General features: G+C 40.5%; 1 protein-coding gene across 1 annotated transcript in view; it reads right to left on the bottom strand.

Moving 5' to 3' along the window:
- LOC100140503 (alpha-fetoprotein-like) overlaps positions 1-16037 on the bottom strand; it is a 50201-nt gene that overhangs the window by 10578 nt on the left and 23586 nt on the right. The window contains 5 exon segments of the mRNA XM_024993594.2: positions 6345-6571; positions 7878-8016; positions 10341-10438; positions 12250-12382; positions 13802-14016. Of these exon segments, the coding sequence (XP_024849362.2) occupies positions 6345-6571; positions 7878-8016; positions 10341-10438; positions 12250-12382; positions 13802-14016 (812 nt within the window).

Genomic DNA, 16037 nt, shown 5'->3' with positions numbered 1-16037 from the left:
AGAAAATAGGTTATACATTAGCTTTTCCTATAGTATTTTCTTGTGAACAACATTTATCCTAAAAAACTAACTTCCCAATAAATATTTCAAATATAACACACCTGGACATTGAGGGCCCTTTAGATGCTATTAATGATAAAGCCAATACACTATCTGAAACTTTAGTAGTTTGACAGTCAACTCAGATGTCTCTTACAGAACAGTTTCCCAACAACCATATAAATGTCAGTGATTCAATCACTTTGAATATTCAAAATTAAAACCTGGTCTCTGTCTATTTAATAAAATACGTTGTCTTTTTTTTCTGATCAAGAAAGATTTAACTACAAAGAAAACAAGGTGTGAAGAGTAGGGAAAATGTACCTCAATCCATATTTTATTGCTTATCCCCAAAAAAACCTTTGCTTGGTCTTCATTTCCAAATTCAAATTGGAAACATCTAGTGGCCTTATTTGTGCTTGAATAGGTATAATAAAAAGTATCTCAAAGCTTCAAGTAGCTATTTCTACGACACTCTAAACCATGGATCCAACAAATATTAATATTTTAGGCTTTTTCTACCAAGAGGCAAAACTAAGGATATTATATAAGTCTTCTATCACAAGACAGAGGACTCCAGCCCCGCCCCACCGCTAGGCTGGGCTGCCCTGGGTGGCTGGCAGACACGGTTTGTGCCAGTTGCCATCAGCTAGAGATGATGGCAAAGAAGGACCAGCCAACAGAAGAGCAGGTGTGCACCGCATCAGTCTCACTGTCCAGCCCAGCGAAAAGCCCTTTTCTTCTCCCTGAGGTCTCAGTGCAGGCAGCTGGCCCAAAGCAAGGTGACTCTGAGTCGCCTGACTCCTGGACTGAAATGCCACCAAGCCTTTGCTGCCTGACAGTCGTCCACAGTGAAGTCTCCAACGTGTATGTGACACCAGCGCAGGCACTGGGCAAAGGGAGGGAAGCAGGGGTGAAGTTGGGGACAATGGAGAAGCCAAGGTGGCCCTCTGCAGCTCCCAGGCTTGGCTTATCCAAGTGGTGCCCACAGGACGCACAAAAACAGCCCTGGCCAGATGGCCATAGAACCCTGATCGATCTAAACAATCAGACAGAAACTTAGCTTAACTGGATAGCCCTCTGAACATGCCTCTGATCTTCCCATTTCAGCTCCACCCTCTCCCACCTCCACCCTGCTGCTGCTGCTACTAAGTCGCTTCGGTCCTGTCTGACTCTATGCGACCCCATAGACGGCAGCCCACCAGGCTCCGCTGTCCCTGGGATTCTCCAGGCAAGAACACTGGAGTGGGTTGCCATTTCCTTCTCCAACCTCCACCCTAGCCCCGCCTTGATAATGGACAAAGAGATGGTCCACATCTCCACAAAAGGTGGACCATCGGAAAGGCTGAAAAGAATAAGGAAACACAAGCCAAGTTTCTTTTCAGAAACTATTATTAATACAGGTGGGTTTGAGAAGCACGCAATCACTGTATCCTCTGAGCGCCAGCAAAACACAGTCAAAGGACTAGGAGATTCTAATTAACTCCATGTTAACCCCTAATTCTAAGTCCTGGGAATCCAGAAAAAAAAAATCAGAGAGGGGACAAAGACATATGTACAAAAATATTCATTGCCACAATTTATGACACAATTTTCATGCCCAGAAACAGGGAATAAATTCATTATTGTACCCACGTGTTCTTGTTGTCATTTAGTCACTAAGTCATATCCGATTCTTTTGCGACCCCATGGACTATAAGCCCACCAGGCTCCTCTGTCCATGGGATTTCCCAGCCAAGTACACTGGAGCGGGTTGCCATTTGTTTCCCCAGGGGATCTTCCCAATTCTGGGATCAAAGCTCACCTCTCTTGAATTGCAGGCAGATTCTTTTTTGCTGAGCCACCATTGTACCCACATACTGGAATATTAAAAAATCATTAAAATGGCTGTTTTGAAGACTAACGTGTACATTCTATTTTTTAACACTAAAAAAAAACAACAATGGAACAGCCAACATCTTTTGAGTGTATTGATATTTGCTAGGTTTCAGACAATGTGCTGATAATTTATAAATGCTACCTAATGTACTGCCCTCTGTCACCTCCTTAAAATAAGGCTCTGTGTCATCTCCACTTTGAATTTGTAGGAGTAGTTTCAACTCCTTGGGCATAGTATAGTTCTGGGCAAATATAACAAGCCCGTGCAGTGAGCTTCCCTCTCAGAAAGCACTTGAGGAGTGAGAACTACTTATGAGAACCTGTCCTGAGACAAGAAGTCAGGTTCACAGACTTCCGCCCATTAAGAAAGGCCTGGGCAGTAGAAGACAGGAGTAATTCAGCGGTTCCCCAGCTGCGCCTCCATTAGACTCGATTCTGAGTTCTGTGGAATCAGGATAACGCTTTGGAAGGGGGCTGTGTGAGTACTTTCACTAAAGTTCTGCACACCATTAAGACAGAAGCAGCACTGACACAACAGTGACTAAACAAGTAGAATCCTGGTGTCTGGGGAAGGTATTATTTTTTCCCTGAACAACAAAACATAAAGCAGCTTTGTCATCCCTTGAAAGGGATGCAGTCTGCCGCTGAACAGGAGACAGCAGTACCTGGAGGGCACGGCTGATCCCAGTGGCACAGGAGTGGTGCCAAGGATCACGCCTGGAGAATTCAGGGAGTGAGGCGACAGGAGTGTCCTAAGCGCTCCCCTGTGGACTCAGAGATAATTGCTTGAACTGATGGCTCTGTATAAGCAGGTAGTAGCACGAGTGTGCAAAGCTTGCATTATTAAGCATTCAAACGATAGATGGAGGGACAGAGGGCATCCATGGGAGTGTGGACTTGTATACGTGTATGACATTCTATACTCCTACACTGTATATATATTTATGATGGGTATTTCTGCAGTGTTGGAATAAAAGTATTATGATTTTCTTCTCTTTTCTGTATTTTCTAAATTTTCTGCAGTGATTATGTATTACTTTAAAGATAAAATATATCTAAATTTTACAAAGAAATACAATAGTATAAGCATTTCGTTTCCTACCCAACTGTTCTGCACATATTTGATCTTTTGCTAAATAATTTTTTATTAAAGTATGGCTGATGTATGCACATATTCAACTTTCCCATTAGACCTAAACTTGATCCCACTTGAGAGGAAACACTGCCTTGTATCTCTGTATCGTTCAAGTCTGTGCGGTTATGTATGATGCATAGTCAAAACAGTTGATACTATCTTTGAATAATAATTATCAGTTTTTAACACATTGATTATTCAAAGTGAGAAATATAGGCTATTTTCCACTGGAATTTTGGTGAATTTTGTCTCAGAAAATATTTTCCCACAGAACCAGTATTGCTCATGATGCTGAAATTCACTGACCAACCTATAAAAGCACAGGATAGCTTCAGTCCCAGGCTACAAAAACTAACTACCATGCGTACCTACATAGTGAGACTACCCTATTTCCCAGCACCTACTGGGGCTTCTATGAATTCAGAGCTCCAAGTAGCTAAAGCCAGTACAGGAGGGGCAGAGGTTTTAACCGCAGGTTCATGCAAAATCTGGACTTCTCTTTCCTTCCAATGTCATGAAAAAGGCACGAACTTTGTAGTCAAACTTATTTCGGCTCAAGTTAGGTCCTCCACTCACTAGTGTTTCTGATGATGAGTACGATACTTTGACCTCCCTGACCTTAATCTACAAAAAGAGAATTTGAATACCTATGGCATTCGCCTGCCAACGCAGGAGATGCGGGTTCAATACCTGGTCCGGGAAGATCCCCCAGAAAAGGAAAAGGAATCCACTCTAGTATTCTTGCCTGGGAAATCCCATGGACAGAGGAGCCTGGCAGGCTACAGTCCTTGGAGTCGCAGAGAGTAAGACATGACTTAGTGACTGAACAACAACATACAATACTTTGCAAGGTTTTTGTGAAGACCAAAAATTATACAATGTTAAAAGACTGAGTACAGTAACTGACATACTGAAGGCACTCAGTACATAATGGCAAAAATAATGTGAGTAATTATATTAATTATTTCATCAAATGATGGCAAAGATAATGAATAATTATAGTAATAGCACAACTTGCAACTGTCTGTTTCCAAGTATTGGTTGTTTCCAACCGTTGTCTCCCTCTCCCTGATTCCCACAATAAATGGTACATTGTCACAACCTCTTACCTATCTACCCATTTACTCGTTCAGTAAATAATGGATGAGCATTTTTAGAACTTCCCTGAGGATTTGAGCTGTAGATTTAACAATAACAGAGAAGACAGAGGAGGTAGGCAGGCTCCCTCATAGGTACCCTTCTTCTCTTTCCTCACGAGCTTTGGGGATTCCAGGTGTCTTCATAGCTTGGCTCCTCCCAACCCCTCAAGTCTCAATCCCCAGAATTTCTCTTCTCTCGCTCACCTATGCCTCAGACACACTGAACTGTTGGGCTCTCCTCGATCCTGCTGGGCGAACTGGCTTCTGCATGCACTTCCCCAGAGGCACCAGTAGAGGGACCACTGAGCTTCCAAAGCAGACAAGCAGCTTATCTTAACAAGGAGAAACACTCACTGATCTAGGATAGGTAAGTGGGGAGAAAGGCTCCCATTATGAGAATGCAAGTCTGGGAATGAGATTTAGAGCAGAGGTATAAGCATCGTGTTACCTTTCCTTGACACTCCGAATATAAAAGCTGCCTTTTCCATAGCAGGGGACTCTGTGACATTTGGAAGCTAGACGCAAAACCTCCCGTAACTTGTCACACACTCGTGATCTGCTTGCAGTGGATTTATCTCCTCTCCACTTCCTCCCACCTCCACCTCCCCATCTCTCTACCTCTCAACTTGACTGCTGTTTAAAAAGTCCGCTAATTCTATGTATTCCTTTAGTTTTCAATTTACCTTTTTAAATCTTAGATCCTATTTTTAATCCTCAACACCAAATTGTTTCTGGTTCGTCATTGCAGTGATATTGATCTTTTATTTTCATTATATCTATCCATCCTTTCATTTGAAGCACACTCTAATCTTAAGTTTTAACTATCTTATGTCTAACCCTTCTATCTTAGGTCTTAACCCTTCAACTCTGTATTTTTCTTCACTAAATTTTAAATTCTTTTCTCCTGAACCAGAATTCTCTTTCTATTTTCTCTATCTTATTGCATGACTTTATTTCTGCCTTCTCTTTATAATCATGCTGAATTTTGTCTTTTCCTTCCAGGAATCCCTTCACTTTTTTTTTTTTTTTCTTTTCATGTGTATGTGGACTTATGCTTTGACAATCAGCCAGAACTATATAGGGGAGAGCCCCTACCACTTCCCAGGAAATGGAGGGCTTTGTCAAGCCTGGCTCTTATTTCCCAATATGTATTTTCCCAGAATATTCTAAAAATCTCTACATTATCAGTCTCTATGTTATTGCTTTCTCCATACAGAACACCATGAATTCACCAGAACAGGGATGCTTCCTAGTATTTCATACTTTTTATTATCTAGCCTTTACATGAAGAGTTTCAAGTTTTAAAAATTATAACCAGCATTATAACCCTTTGAGGAGGACGCACTAACAGCTACCTGTTGGTTGTTAAGCATATGTGCTCTGAGCCAAATAGCCTGGGTACAAATTCCATTTCAGCAACTTGTTTACCTACTGCATGATCTCATACCAGTTCTTCTTGCCTTCTTAGCCTCAATTCCCTCACAATTAAAATGGGGTAATAATATCATCTACCTCCTAAATCAGTGGTCAGGATTTGGTAAGATGACATACATAAAGGGTGCCTATTTGTACCAGAAAATTTCCTCAAGGGAAAGCAAACCTTGAACTCCAAAAGTAAAGTATTCTATGCTCACATTAGCTGGGGCTAAAGAAAGAATGGTTGACTAAGTGTTACAATGGTCATCGGATGCTTACTGAAAAGTTTTAAAGACTAGTTTGTGATCAGTTCACTTTGGGAGCTAAGAAAGGACTTCAAGGGTCGGTTGGTTTATGAATTTTAAATACTGTGATAAAACAGAACAAGTGACAACCTTGTGCTTGCTGACAACAAGAATGTGTTGATTCTCAAGGCAACAAAAACTTGGCCTCACTTGGAAAGATGATATTCTTGGACTAATAATATTTAGACCCTGCAAGAGCAAGTCTTAGAATAAATAACTTAGTTAGAAGTAAGCTAGCATTTCTGTTGATCTTGAGGGAGAAAGAACTATGAGGACCAGTCTCCTTTCTCCTGAGGACAAGATGCATGTGAGGAGAGTGAGAAGGGAGGGTGGGCACTAAAGGGGAACCTGTCCCACTGTCAGGAGGTGGACTGATTTCAATTAATTGTGTATTTGTCATTGCTGTTGCTGTGTGTACAAAAAGATCCTTACTTTTGCTTTTCGGTTTGTAATTCCTCCTCTTGAGCTTTGCACAAGTCCTCTTTAAGGTTGATGACTTGGTCACAGGATAAAGGTGAAGAAATGTAAGTTCCATCAACTTGCAGGTCATCAAAGCAAGGCTTTCTGAAGGCATACGAGTCATCACAGCAGTGACCCACAGCAGCATTGATGGGCTCTGCCTCGTGCCTTCTGCATAAAGCTCCAAGAATTAACTTTGCCTTCCCCAGAAAAGAATTAAAATAAGAGCCATAAGTTTTGTGGTCATTAGGATTATTTTTTTTATCCATAGAAAACTATTCTCAAATTCTGGTTTTTGCTGAACTCACCCTGAATTTTATCATCTGGGAAAGAGCAAGAGTGTCAGGTGAAGCCTAGTTCTCAACCTTGACCTCCACCTTCCTATTATCTTCAAGGTGAGTTCCCTTGGACCCCATCTCTCAAATTCCTTCCCAGACCAGTTTACAGACAAGTGTTGGCTTGAGGCAGGAGTTCTTTATGCTGCATCAAGTTAAAATCAAGCCTCTGGTCAACACAACTGCTAATTTGATCCAGATATAAGACTGATGATTGGATTTCTTACTTAAAATGCTCAAATCCAATGTGTTTCTATGTTTTATAACTGGACATTGGTAACCACCATCAAACTTGGTATATGGAAAATCCTGTATAAACATTTGTTGAATTATTGGAAAAAATGAATAAATGAATGGTGAAAGGAATCCCTGAATCTTCTTTCAGTTACCTCTTTAATTTTCTTGTCTTCTTCTAGAACAGTCACCTTGCCTTGCTCCCCTTGTGGTGTCTGATACTTACTCTAATGCTGACTGCAAGCCTGCTCTATGCCCCTCTGAGTATGACCACACAAATTCCCTGTCACTTATGTATGTGGGGATGAAGTGGCTGAAACCATAGAGCATCAGCATTCAATTTACAAGTTTATACATTTTCACAGTAACCAAAGAGATCACTTAAAAGCAAGGTTTTAGGAATATAAACCACAAGTTCCCTAAGGAAGGCATGATTGTTAATAAAAATTTAAAATAAAAGGAAGACAGAGCTGGATAATAAAAATTTTAAATCTGCAACCAAAACAATTATATTTTATCAGAAAAAAATACTCACACATCTGGTGCTGGAAGTGTGCATGATAATTGTGTGAGAGTAAAGGAGATACACAGAGGAAAACTGGCTGTTTTTTACTACATTTTTGATTAGGATGAGTTAGTCTGAAATCAGCAAAATCACTTTTGTTGACTTGAAAAGCCAAGGAATAGATCTGGAGATATGATCCAGGCAAAGGTCTGATGAATCTGACATTCCCAGTTTTTGCAAAGTGACGGTCTTACCCCCGCTGTCAATCAAAGACAATTGACATGAACCAACCAGAAAGAAATTCTCCCAAGGACAGAATTATTAGAGTCCAGTGACAACTCACAGATGTGTCCACTGACATGAGATTGATGCTGGGGCCTGGAGTTCAGAACTTCCCACGATAGGCAAACATGCAGCCAAGGGTGTGCTTACTGAGTCCTCCATGCAGACAAACTGGTGCTCTTGATTCAGTGGGCAGCACTTGGTGGCAGCAGCTGCCATGTTCTTTGTGAGTACAATCAACTCCTGAGCAGACAGTTGTGGGGCTTTCTTCGTATAAAGGACTATGAGCCTGAAAAAATAATGTCTTCTTATTCCTGGCAATGACTCTGTGCCTCAAATGAAGAATTCTACAAAGTGTTTGTCATCATCTGATATTTGTCTCTGATGTGGGATGAGCAAGTTATTAAACTGGGCGTAAGTCTTTTCTTTTAGTTCCTATTTCAGTGGTTCGGTGGCTTCTTCAGTAGACCCAGAATTCTCTTTCCACATCACACATTGCTCTACTCTGAACCAGTTTTTTCTACATAGGATCAAGGATTGTATGATAGCTAATGTGGGTGACTGTAAAATCAGACTCAGAGTAAACAGCTTCTGAAATAAATATATGCACAGGTCTTTAAGGCATGTATTAGTTGTCTGTGATATGTAGGAACAGAAGCTACAGCAGCAATCAGGAAACATTTCCTGGTCTCATGGACTCACACCCTAGTTGGGGAGATAAAAGAGTACACTCAGTGTGATGAGAGGAACACAGAATGCTATAGGTATACATGGAATGGCATTTAATTCCATCTCAGGGAGGTCAGGTAGGCCTCCCAGAGGAAATGACATGGGAGCTGAGAGCCTGACAATAACTAAAAATGACCCATGTAAAGGGGAGTAAATGACCCATGTAAGAGTGGAGCATTTAGAAAGAGACTGAGTGAGATTTTGTTTTTCTTAACTGGGGGGATTGGAAATTGAAAAGAGGGGAAAGAAGAAAGCTTAACTCTAGAAGCAGCTTTACGGTGCTTTTAAGATCATTACGGTTGCTATATAAAGAATCAGTTAGAAGTGGCAAATGGCAGAGTGAGGGAAGGAAAAGCCATGCCAGTAATTCAAGTGAGAGAGGGTGGTGACCTGAACTAGGATAGTGGTGGGGAATGAGGAATTCAGGGAAAGATTTGAATGAGAAAGACTACAAAACTGGACTTGAGGTCAACAGAATATCAGAATCATTTACTGCATTTATGTTATAATGGAGTTAGGGAAAGAATGTATCTGCTTCTTAAAGTATGACCCCTGGATTGGCAGTATCAGTATCCTTGGGTACTTGTTAGAAATATTAATACATATTCTCGTGCACCATCCCAGATTTACTGACTCAGAAACTCTAGAGGAGAGCTGTGTTTCAACAAATCCTCCAGGTAGTTTTGATGCACTCTAAAGTGTGAGAGCCATGGGTCTAATCCTTAAACTAGACATTAACAAACACAATAGTTAAAAGAAAATGAAAACAAATATTCTGTCTGAAATGAGAATAATTTCTCTGGTTCCATTATTTCAGTCATTTAAGTTCAACATTAGGGACACTGTATCAAACTGAATTTTTCCCCAGTACTCTGCTTCTAAGTAGACTATACTGCTGCTGCTGCTGCTAAGTCGCTTCAGTCGTGTCCGACTCTGTGCGACCCCAGAGACGGCAACCCACCAGGCTGCCCCATCCCTGGGATTCTCCAGGCAAGAACACTGGAGTGGGTTGCCATTTTCTTCTCCAATGCATGAAAGTGGAAAGTGGAAAGTGAAAGTGAAGTCGCTCAGTCGTGTCTGACTATACTAGTAAGATCTTAAACATTACTGAAAATTAGCTTATTTTTTGATACTTAATCTTTAACATGGGCTTCTCAAGTGTCTCAGTGGGTAAAGAATCCACCTGCAATGCAGGAGACCCAGACAGACTTGGGTTCAATGCCTGGGTTGGGAAGATTCCCTAGAGAAGGGCATGGCAAACAATTCCAGTATTCTTGCCTGGAAAATCCCATGGAAAGAGGAGCCTGGTGGGCTACCGTTCGTAGGGTCTCAAAGAGTTGGACACAATTGAAGCGACCGAGCACACATGCATACAATCTTTGACAGAAATGGGATTTGCCAGGCTCTCTGCACACAGAGTTTTTTTGTGCACTCCCTCTGACTAATAACTAAGGTATCCATTTATTTCCTCTCTTGATGGTGAAAATACTGTAGTGCTATGGTGACCTGACTTGAAACTGACAAAGTCTAGATTAGATCTCTGTTGCAGCCTTGACTCCAAATTGCAGGCAAAGCCCCAAGCTAAATGTACAGGTGAAAGGTAGAGGCTCCTATGAGATTGCAGAAAGGGGGTCAGGGCCTGCTGGCTCCCTAACCTCTGGGCATTGATTGGAATCTGGAAACTGGACCAAAAAGCAAAGTAAAAGCACACAAGGTTATGTAGTCAAGTATCTTATCAAGATAAGGATAGCTGGGTTAATTTGGAACTGAGTTTTTCCTTGGCCTCTGAGGCTTTAAGGTTGAATATAGACTCTTAGCAACTCTTAGCAGCAAAAGTTAACAAACACTAACAAGCATAATCTGGACAATATCTTAGAAGCATACCTGTCGTGAAAGTTACTATCTCCTAATTTCTTACGTAAATCACACTGATTTTTCACACGCTCATGGCTTTCACGAACCACTCTTTGAAACATCCCTTCCTGAAAAATAAAGATAATCAGTGTTTGCCTATTATTGCGACAATATATCTTGAGGTTAGATTGCAAAATCATCTTCTGTAATAGTTTAATGTAACTGTTTTACTAAACCCAGGGTTTTATTTACTCAGTGAGTTTGGAAATGTTGAGAAAACACATTTTGCTATGACAGGAATGGCCATGTACTTTGTGGAGAAAAAAAGTGGGACAACCAGATTGATATTTAGTTTTCTCTGATGTGAACTCATTTGTGGGTTTAAATGGCATATTTTACAAGTATGAAGCTAGTCTTTCATCAAGCCAGAAAGAGGTCCTTAAAAGTAATTTATAGATCAAAGTTCAATTGATCAGAATATGTGTGTATATATTGGTTATTTTTAATAACACAGCATTTTTATGTAAACAGTACAGATATGGAGATATGGATGTAGATATAGAAATGTAGATACATATTAAGAAGAACGGTTTAATAAAAACACGTGCCGGATGTGAAGCACTCCACAAATACACATCGAAGGAAATCACATGGAATTCTCAGAACTAAATACAAATTGAAAAAGTTCTTGAACAATGCAAATAAAATCCCAGTGGGAAGATACAATTGGCCTTGCAGACTTAGCTCTTTGCTAGGAACACTGGTTATCATCTTAAGTAATCAGACCCAGTCCACCTGATCCTAATAAGCAGTGTTCAATAGTAAAAAATTTACCCAATTTGCAAACTGCTCATCTGGATTTAACCCTTCTTGCCTGAGTGGCACTGGACTAGTCACTTGAACCTTCTGAAACCCAATACTTTCATCTATAAAGTGTAGCTAGTACTTCTGCCATTACCTATCTTACCAAGCTGCCGTGAGAATAAAATAGGACACTGGTTGTAACGCTACTTTGTAAACTCTAAACACCCATCCTCCTAGAAGGGGCTATTATCATAGTAAGGGTGATTGTGAAATCTACAGGTGATGCATTGAAAGGTTGCTAACCAGATCGTTCAGGATCCAGTGCCTGATGATCTGAGGTGGAGCGGATGTAATAAAAACAGAAGTAGAGTGCACAATAAGTGTAATGGGCTTGCATCATCCTAACCATCTCCCCCCACCTCCCTACCACGCCGGTTCATGGAAAAATTGTCTTCCATGAAGTGGGTCCCTGGTGCCAAAAAGGTCGGGGACCACTGTTAACCTACAGAACTCTTAAATCACCTTCATTTAGATTTCTCTCCAAGAACAGGAAGATGCCAGATGTACCTGCTTGGACTCAGATAGAACAAGAAATACCTTCGCCCTCTATCCCCACCTCTCTGTAAAGGCTCAAGCCACTCATTAGCATAACAAAAGCCAGACCCTCCTGGCTCCTGGAAAGCTGTGAATGACATCACCTGGTCAGAGATTTGTAAGGTCACCTGCTTTTTCATGTCAACTGCACAACAGGAGCCACTGCCTGCAAACAGTGTGCTTTCTGGCTTGAAACAGGGACAGTGTCCAGGTCTGCTTGGTGGAAATGGTCAACCTTCCCTCACCCTAACAGGCTATGCTTTCATGCTACCTGCTACCAGGCCAAGCAAACTGAAAGGAGAAAATTGCACAGAGAATGTTTCATAAAACACAGAATTTATAAGGCAGTGACTCACACAGAGAGTCGCTGCTGTGTAATGATGTGACCTTCGGTTTAGGCGGAAATCAGAGTTTGTGTGTAGTGCTTGCAAGCAGAACGTGCATAATCATAAAAGCATGGCACTACTAGCAGCACTGGACTTTTCTCTATTTGTAATCACACCACAAATATGAGAAATAGGTTTCTATAAAAGGAATTTACCCCATGGCTACAGCATTCCAGAGGATTTTCTAATTTACAGCATTTTCCCAGTAAATTTTGATATACTGTATCCACTCTTAAAATGACTGGAAGTGCCAACTCTGGGTGTCTTCTTGAGTATTCATAAAGAAACCTGTTTCCACATGAAGCAAATTAGAGAGTAAACTAAAGTAAGTTTCTGAAGTCATATTTTTCTTTCAAAAGCCGTCTATGTAATTTATTCAATATTTTAACTGACTTTAAGGTATTTGAAAATTTGGGGTGACTGGCAGGGAGGATTTTCTGGCTATGTTTTGAGATAAGGAAACCAAATCAATAAAATTACGTGATTTTTCCAAAGTCACACAGCAGTGAGGGGCAGATTCAAATTTGAACCTAAAATATTCTGATAACCTTTAGTTCTTGGCTCAGGGTATCTCCTTACTGTTACTAGAAATTCATTTCAAGTGTGTAGATGAGAATATTTTTCCTAATGACCTTTGAGGCTAGATTTTATAAATATTACAATTTTTGTAAGTATTAAATCACCATCTTCCCCTTGTCCATAATCTATTCCTTCTTCTGGGTTACAAGAAGGAGAAATTTGGACTATAGAATACTTCTAAAGGAATCATAAAATTGCAGGAGGGACCTTTAGAGTGCCTTAAGGAGGGACCTTATCTAACTGCCTCAGTTTATAGTTGGAACCTAGAAGCCTGGGGAAATTAAATGGCTTGAACTGCATTTCAAAGCAGATGCATGACTGAATTAGACTGGAACTCAGGTCTCCCAACTCACAGACTAATGTGATTTCCACTAAGTTGTGCCTATCCACTTTTTCAGTACCAAATGCAAGTCTAGGGAAATTGAGTTCAGATAGTGACATTTACTTTTATAAGCCAATGTCAGATGTAATTGCAGAAATATAGCTAACGTCACTCAACAGAAAACTTTGAAGAAAACTCAAATTTTTATGCTTTGTTAGAATTTAGTTGCTCCAAATAATACTTTACACAGTAACTTTGGAAATATTTCAATCACACAATAATACTATCTTAATATTGTATCTTGAAATCAGTTTGCTTTATGACCCAAATAATTTGTACTTCTTCATGGGCACCAGAGATGTTAGTATTCCATCTCTTTAATCTTGAAATGTTATGCAATGGCTTTGATAGTAGGTATTAAAATAATCAGAAGAGCTGGCCATACTAATCTGAGGCCCTTACTTAAACATGACTCTAAGTCTCAAAGCAAAGCTTGCACACACTTGACACTCACTCTGTTTTTAAAAATTCCTATATTGGTTGTCTACATTTAGAACTCAAGAGACCCTCAACTCCCCTCCAAATGCAGTTGATCCAACCACCCAAAGCTTACATTCCCAGATGGCCACAAGTAGCTAGAGCCAAATAGTAGCTGCCACCTTGGATTCCACAGAGCATATCTTCTTGGCCATTTAACCATTGACTGATATTGACTAGCCTCTGCCATCATTCAAGTTTGCAACTTCTCCCAAAGAATCCATAAATACAATATCCCTTTATTAAGGTTTTATAAAATGCTTTATTACCCTTGTAGGAAGAAATCTTGCTTGTCAGTGAATTGTTTGCATACAGACTAATCCTCTGTAAACCTGCGATGGGGCAGGGACGAGAGATCAGGTTTGTTGTCATTTTCCGAGTTGACAATGCATTCTCCTCGAAATGGTTCTGGCAGTTCACAGCATGGAGTGAATTTGCTAGATAGAATAGCCTGTTTAGAGCAGATGTAGTTCATAAGCTGACTCTATAAAACAGAAAGAGAAGCAGTTATTTTTGATGACTTCATTCTTATTTATTTTTATTGAGAAAAGCAGAGAAAAACTTGGCCTCGTATTGCTTTTTTCTTGGCAAACTGAAAAACAAGAAAGACCATTTATACTGACTCTTTCTAATAAGAAAGCTTCTCTACTTGACCTTATTCAAGTCTCACAGCTCTCAAAGAACTTAAAGGAAGACAGATTGTATTACTGTTTTCAAGTTTAGCCCAACAAAATACAAATAAAGAGTTTTTTCACTTGCTATTGTTATTGTTTTAGGATACCAGTTGAGAAAACATTTTATCTCTGTCATTTTCTATATACATTACTATAATATTACTATTACACTTACATATTTACTTATATGTTAAAAGTAGAAGTGAAAATGTTAGTCGCTCAGTTGTGCCCAACTCTTTGCCACCCCATGGACTGTAGGTCACCAGGCTCCTCTGTTCATGGAATTCTCCAGGCAAGAATACTGGAGAGGGGTAGACCTTCTTTTCTCCAGGGAATCTTCCTGATGGCAAGAATACACAGAAGAACTATACAAAAAGATCTTCATGAGCCAAATAACCACGATGGTGTGATCACTCACCTAGAGTCATACATCCCGGAATGAGAAGCCAAGTGAGCCTTAGGAAGCATCACTACAAACAAAGCTAGTGGAGGTGATGGAATTCCAGTTGAGTTATTTCAAATCCTAAAAGATGATGCTGTCAAAGTGCCACACTCAATACGCCAACAAATCTGAAAAACTCAGCAGTGGTCACAGAACTGGAAAAGGTCAATTTTCATTCCAATCCCAAAGAAAAGCAATGCCAAAGAATGCTCAAACTACTGCACAATTGCACTCATCTCACACGCTAGCAAAGTAATGCTCAAAATTCTCCAAGCCAGGCTTCAACAGTACGTGAACCATGAACTTCCAGATGTTCAAGCTGGATTTTGAAAAGACAGAGGAACCAGAGATCAAATTGCCAACATCCACTGGATCATCAAAAAAGCAAGAGAGTTCCAGAAAAACATCAACTTTTGCCCTATTGACTATGCCAAAGTCTTTGACTGTGTGGATTACAACAAACTGTGGAAAATTCGTCAAGAGATGGGAATACCAGACCACCTGATCTGCCTCCTGAGAAATCTGTATGCAGGTCAAGAAGCAAAAGTTAGAACTGGACATGGAACAACAGACTGGTTCCAAATAGGGAAAGGAGTACATCAAGGCTGTATATTGTCACCCTGCTTATTTAACTTATATGCAGAGAACATCATTCAAAATGCTGGGCTTGCTGGGAGAAATGTCAAAAACCTCAGATATGCAGATGACACCACCCTATGGCAGAAAGCGAAGAACTAAAGAGCCTCTTGATGAAAGTGAAAGAGGAGAGTGAAAAAGCTTGCTTAAAGCTCAACATTCAGAAAACTAAGATCATGGCATCCAGTCCCATCACTTCTTAGCAAATAGATGGGGAAACAGTGGAAACAGGGACAGACTTTATTTTGGGGGGCTCCAAAATCACTGCAGATGGTGACTGCAGCCATGAAATTAGAAAATGCTTGCTCCTTGGAAGAAAAGCTATGACCAACCTAGACAGCATGTTAAAAAGCAGAGACATTACTTTACCAGCAAAGGTCCATCTAGTCAAGGCTATGGTTTTTCCAGTAGTCATGTATGCATTTGAGAGCTGGACTCGCAAATGGATTTGAGAGTTGAGAGACTTGAGAGTTGAGCACCGAAGAATTGATGCTTTTGAACTGTAGTGTTGGAGAAGACTCTTGAGAGTCCCTTGGACTGCAAGGAGATCCAACCAGTCCATCCTAAAGGAAATCAATCCTGAATATACACTGGAAGGACTGATGTTGGAACTGAAATACTTTGGCCACCTGATGCAAAGAACCAACTCACTGGAAAAGACCCTGATGCTGGGAATGATTGAAGGTGGGAGGAGAAGGGGATGACAGAGGATGAGATGGGTGGATGGCATCACCGACACAATGGACATGAGTT

The sequence above is a fragment of the Bos taurus genome, chromosome 6, assembly GCF_002263795.3.
Source record: "Bos taurus isolate L1 Dominette 01449 registration number 42190680 breed Hereford chromosome 6, ARS-UCD2.0, whole genome shotgun sequence".
Lineage (NCBI taxonomy): Eukaryota > Metazoa > Chordata > Mammalia > Artiodactyla > Bovidae > Bos > Bos taurus.
This window is presented reverse-complemented; position numbering and strand designations above follow the sequence as displayed.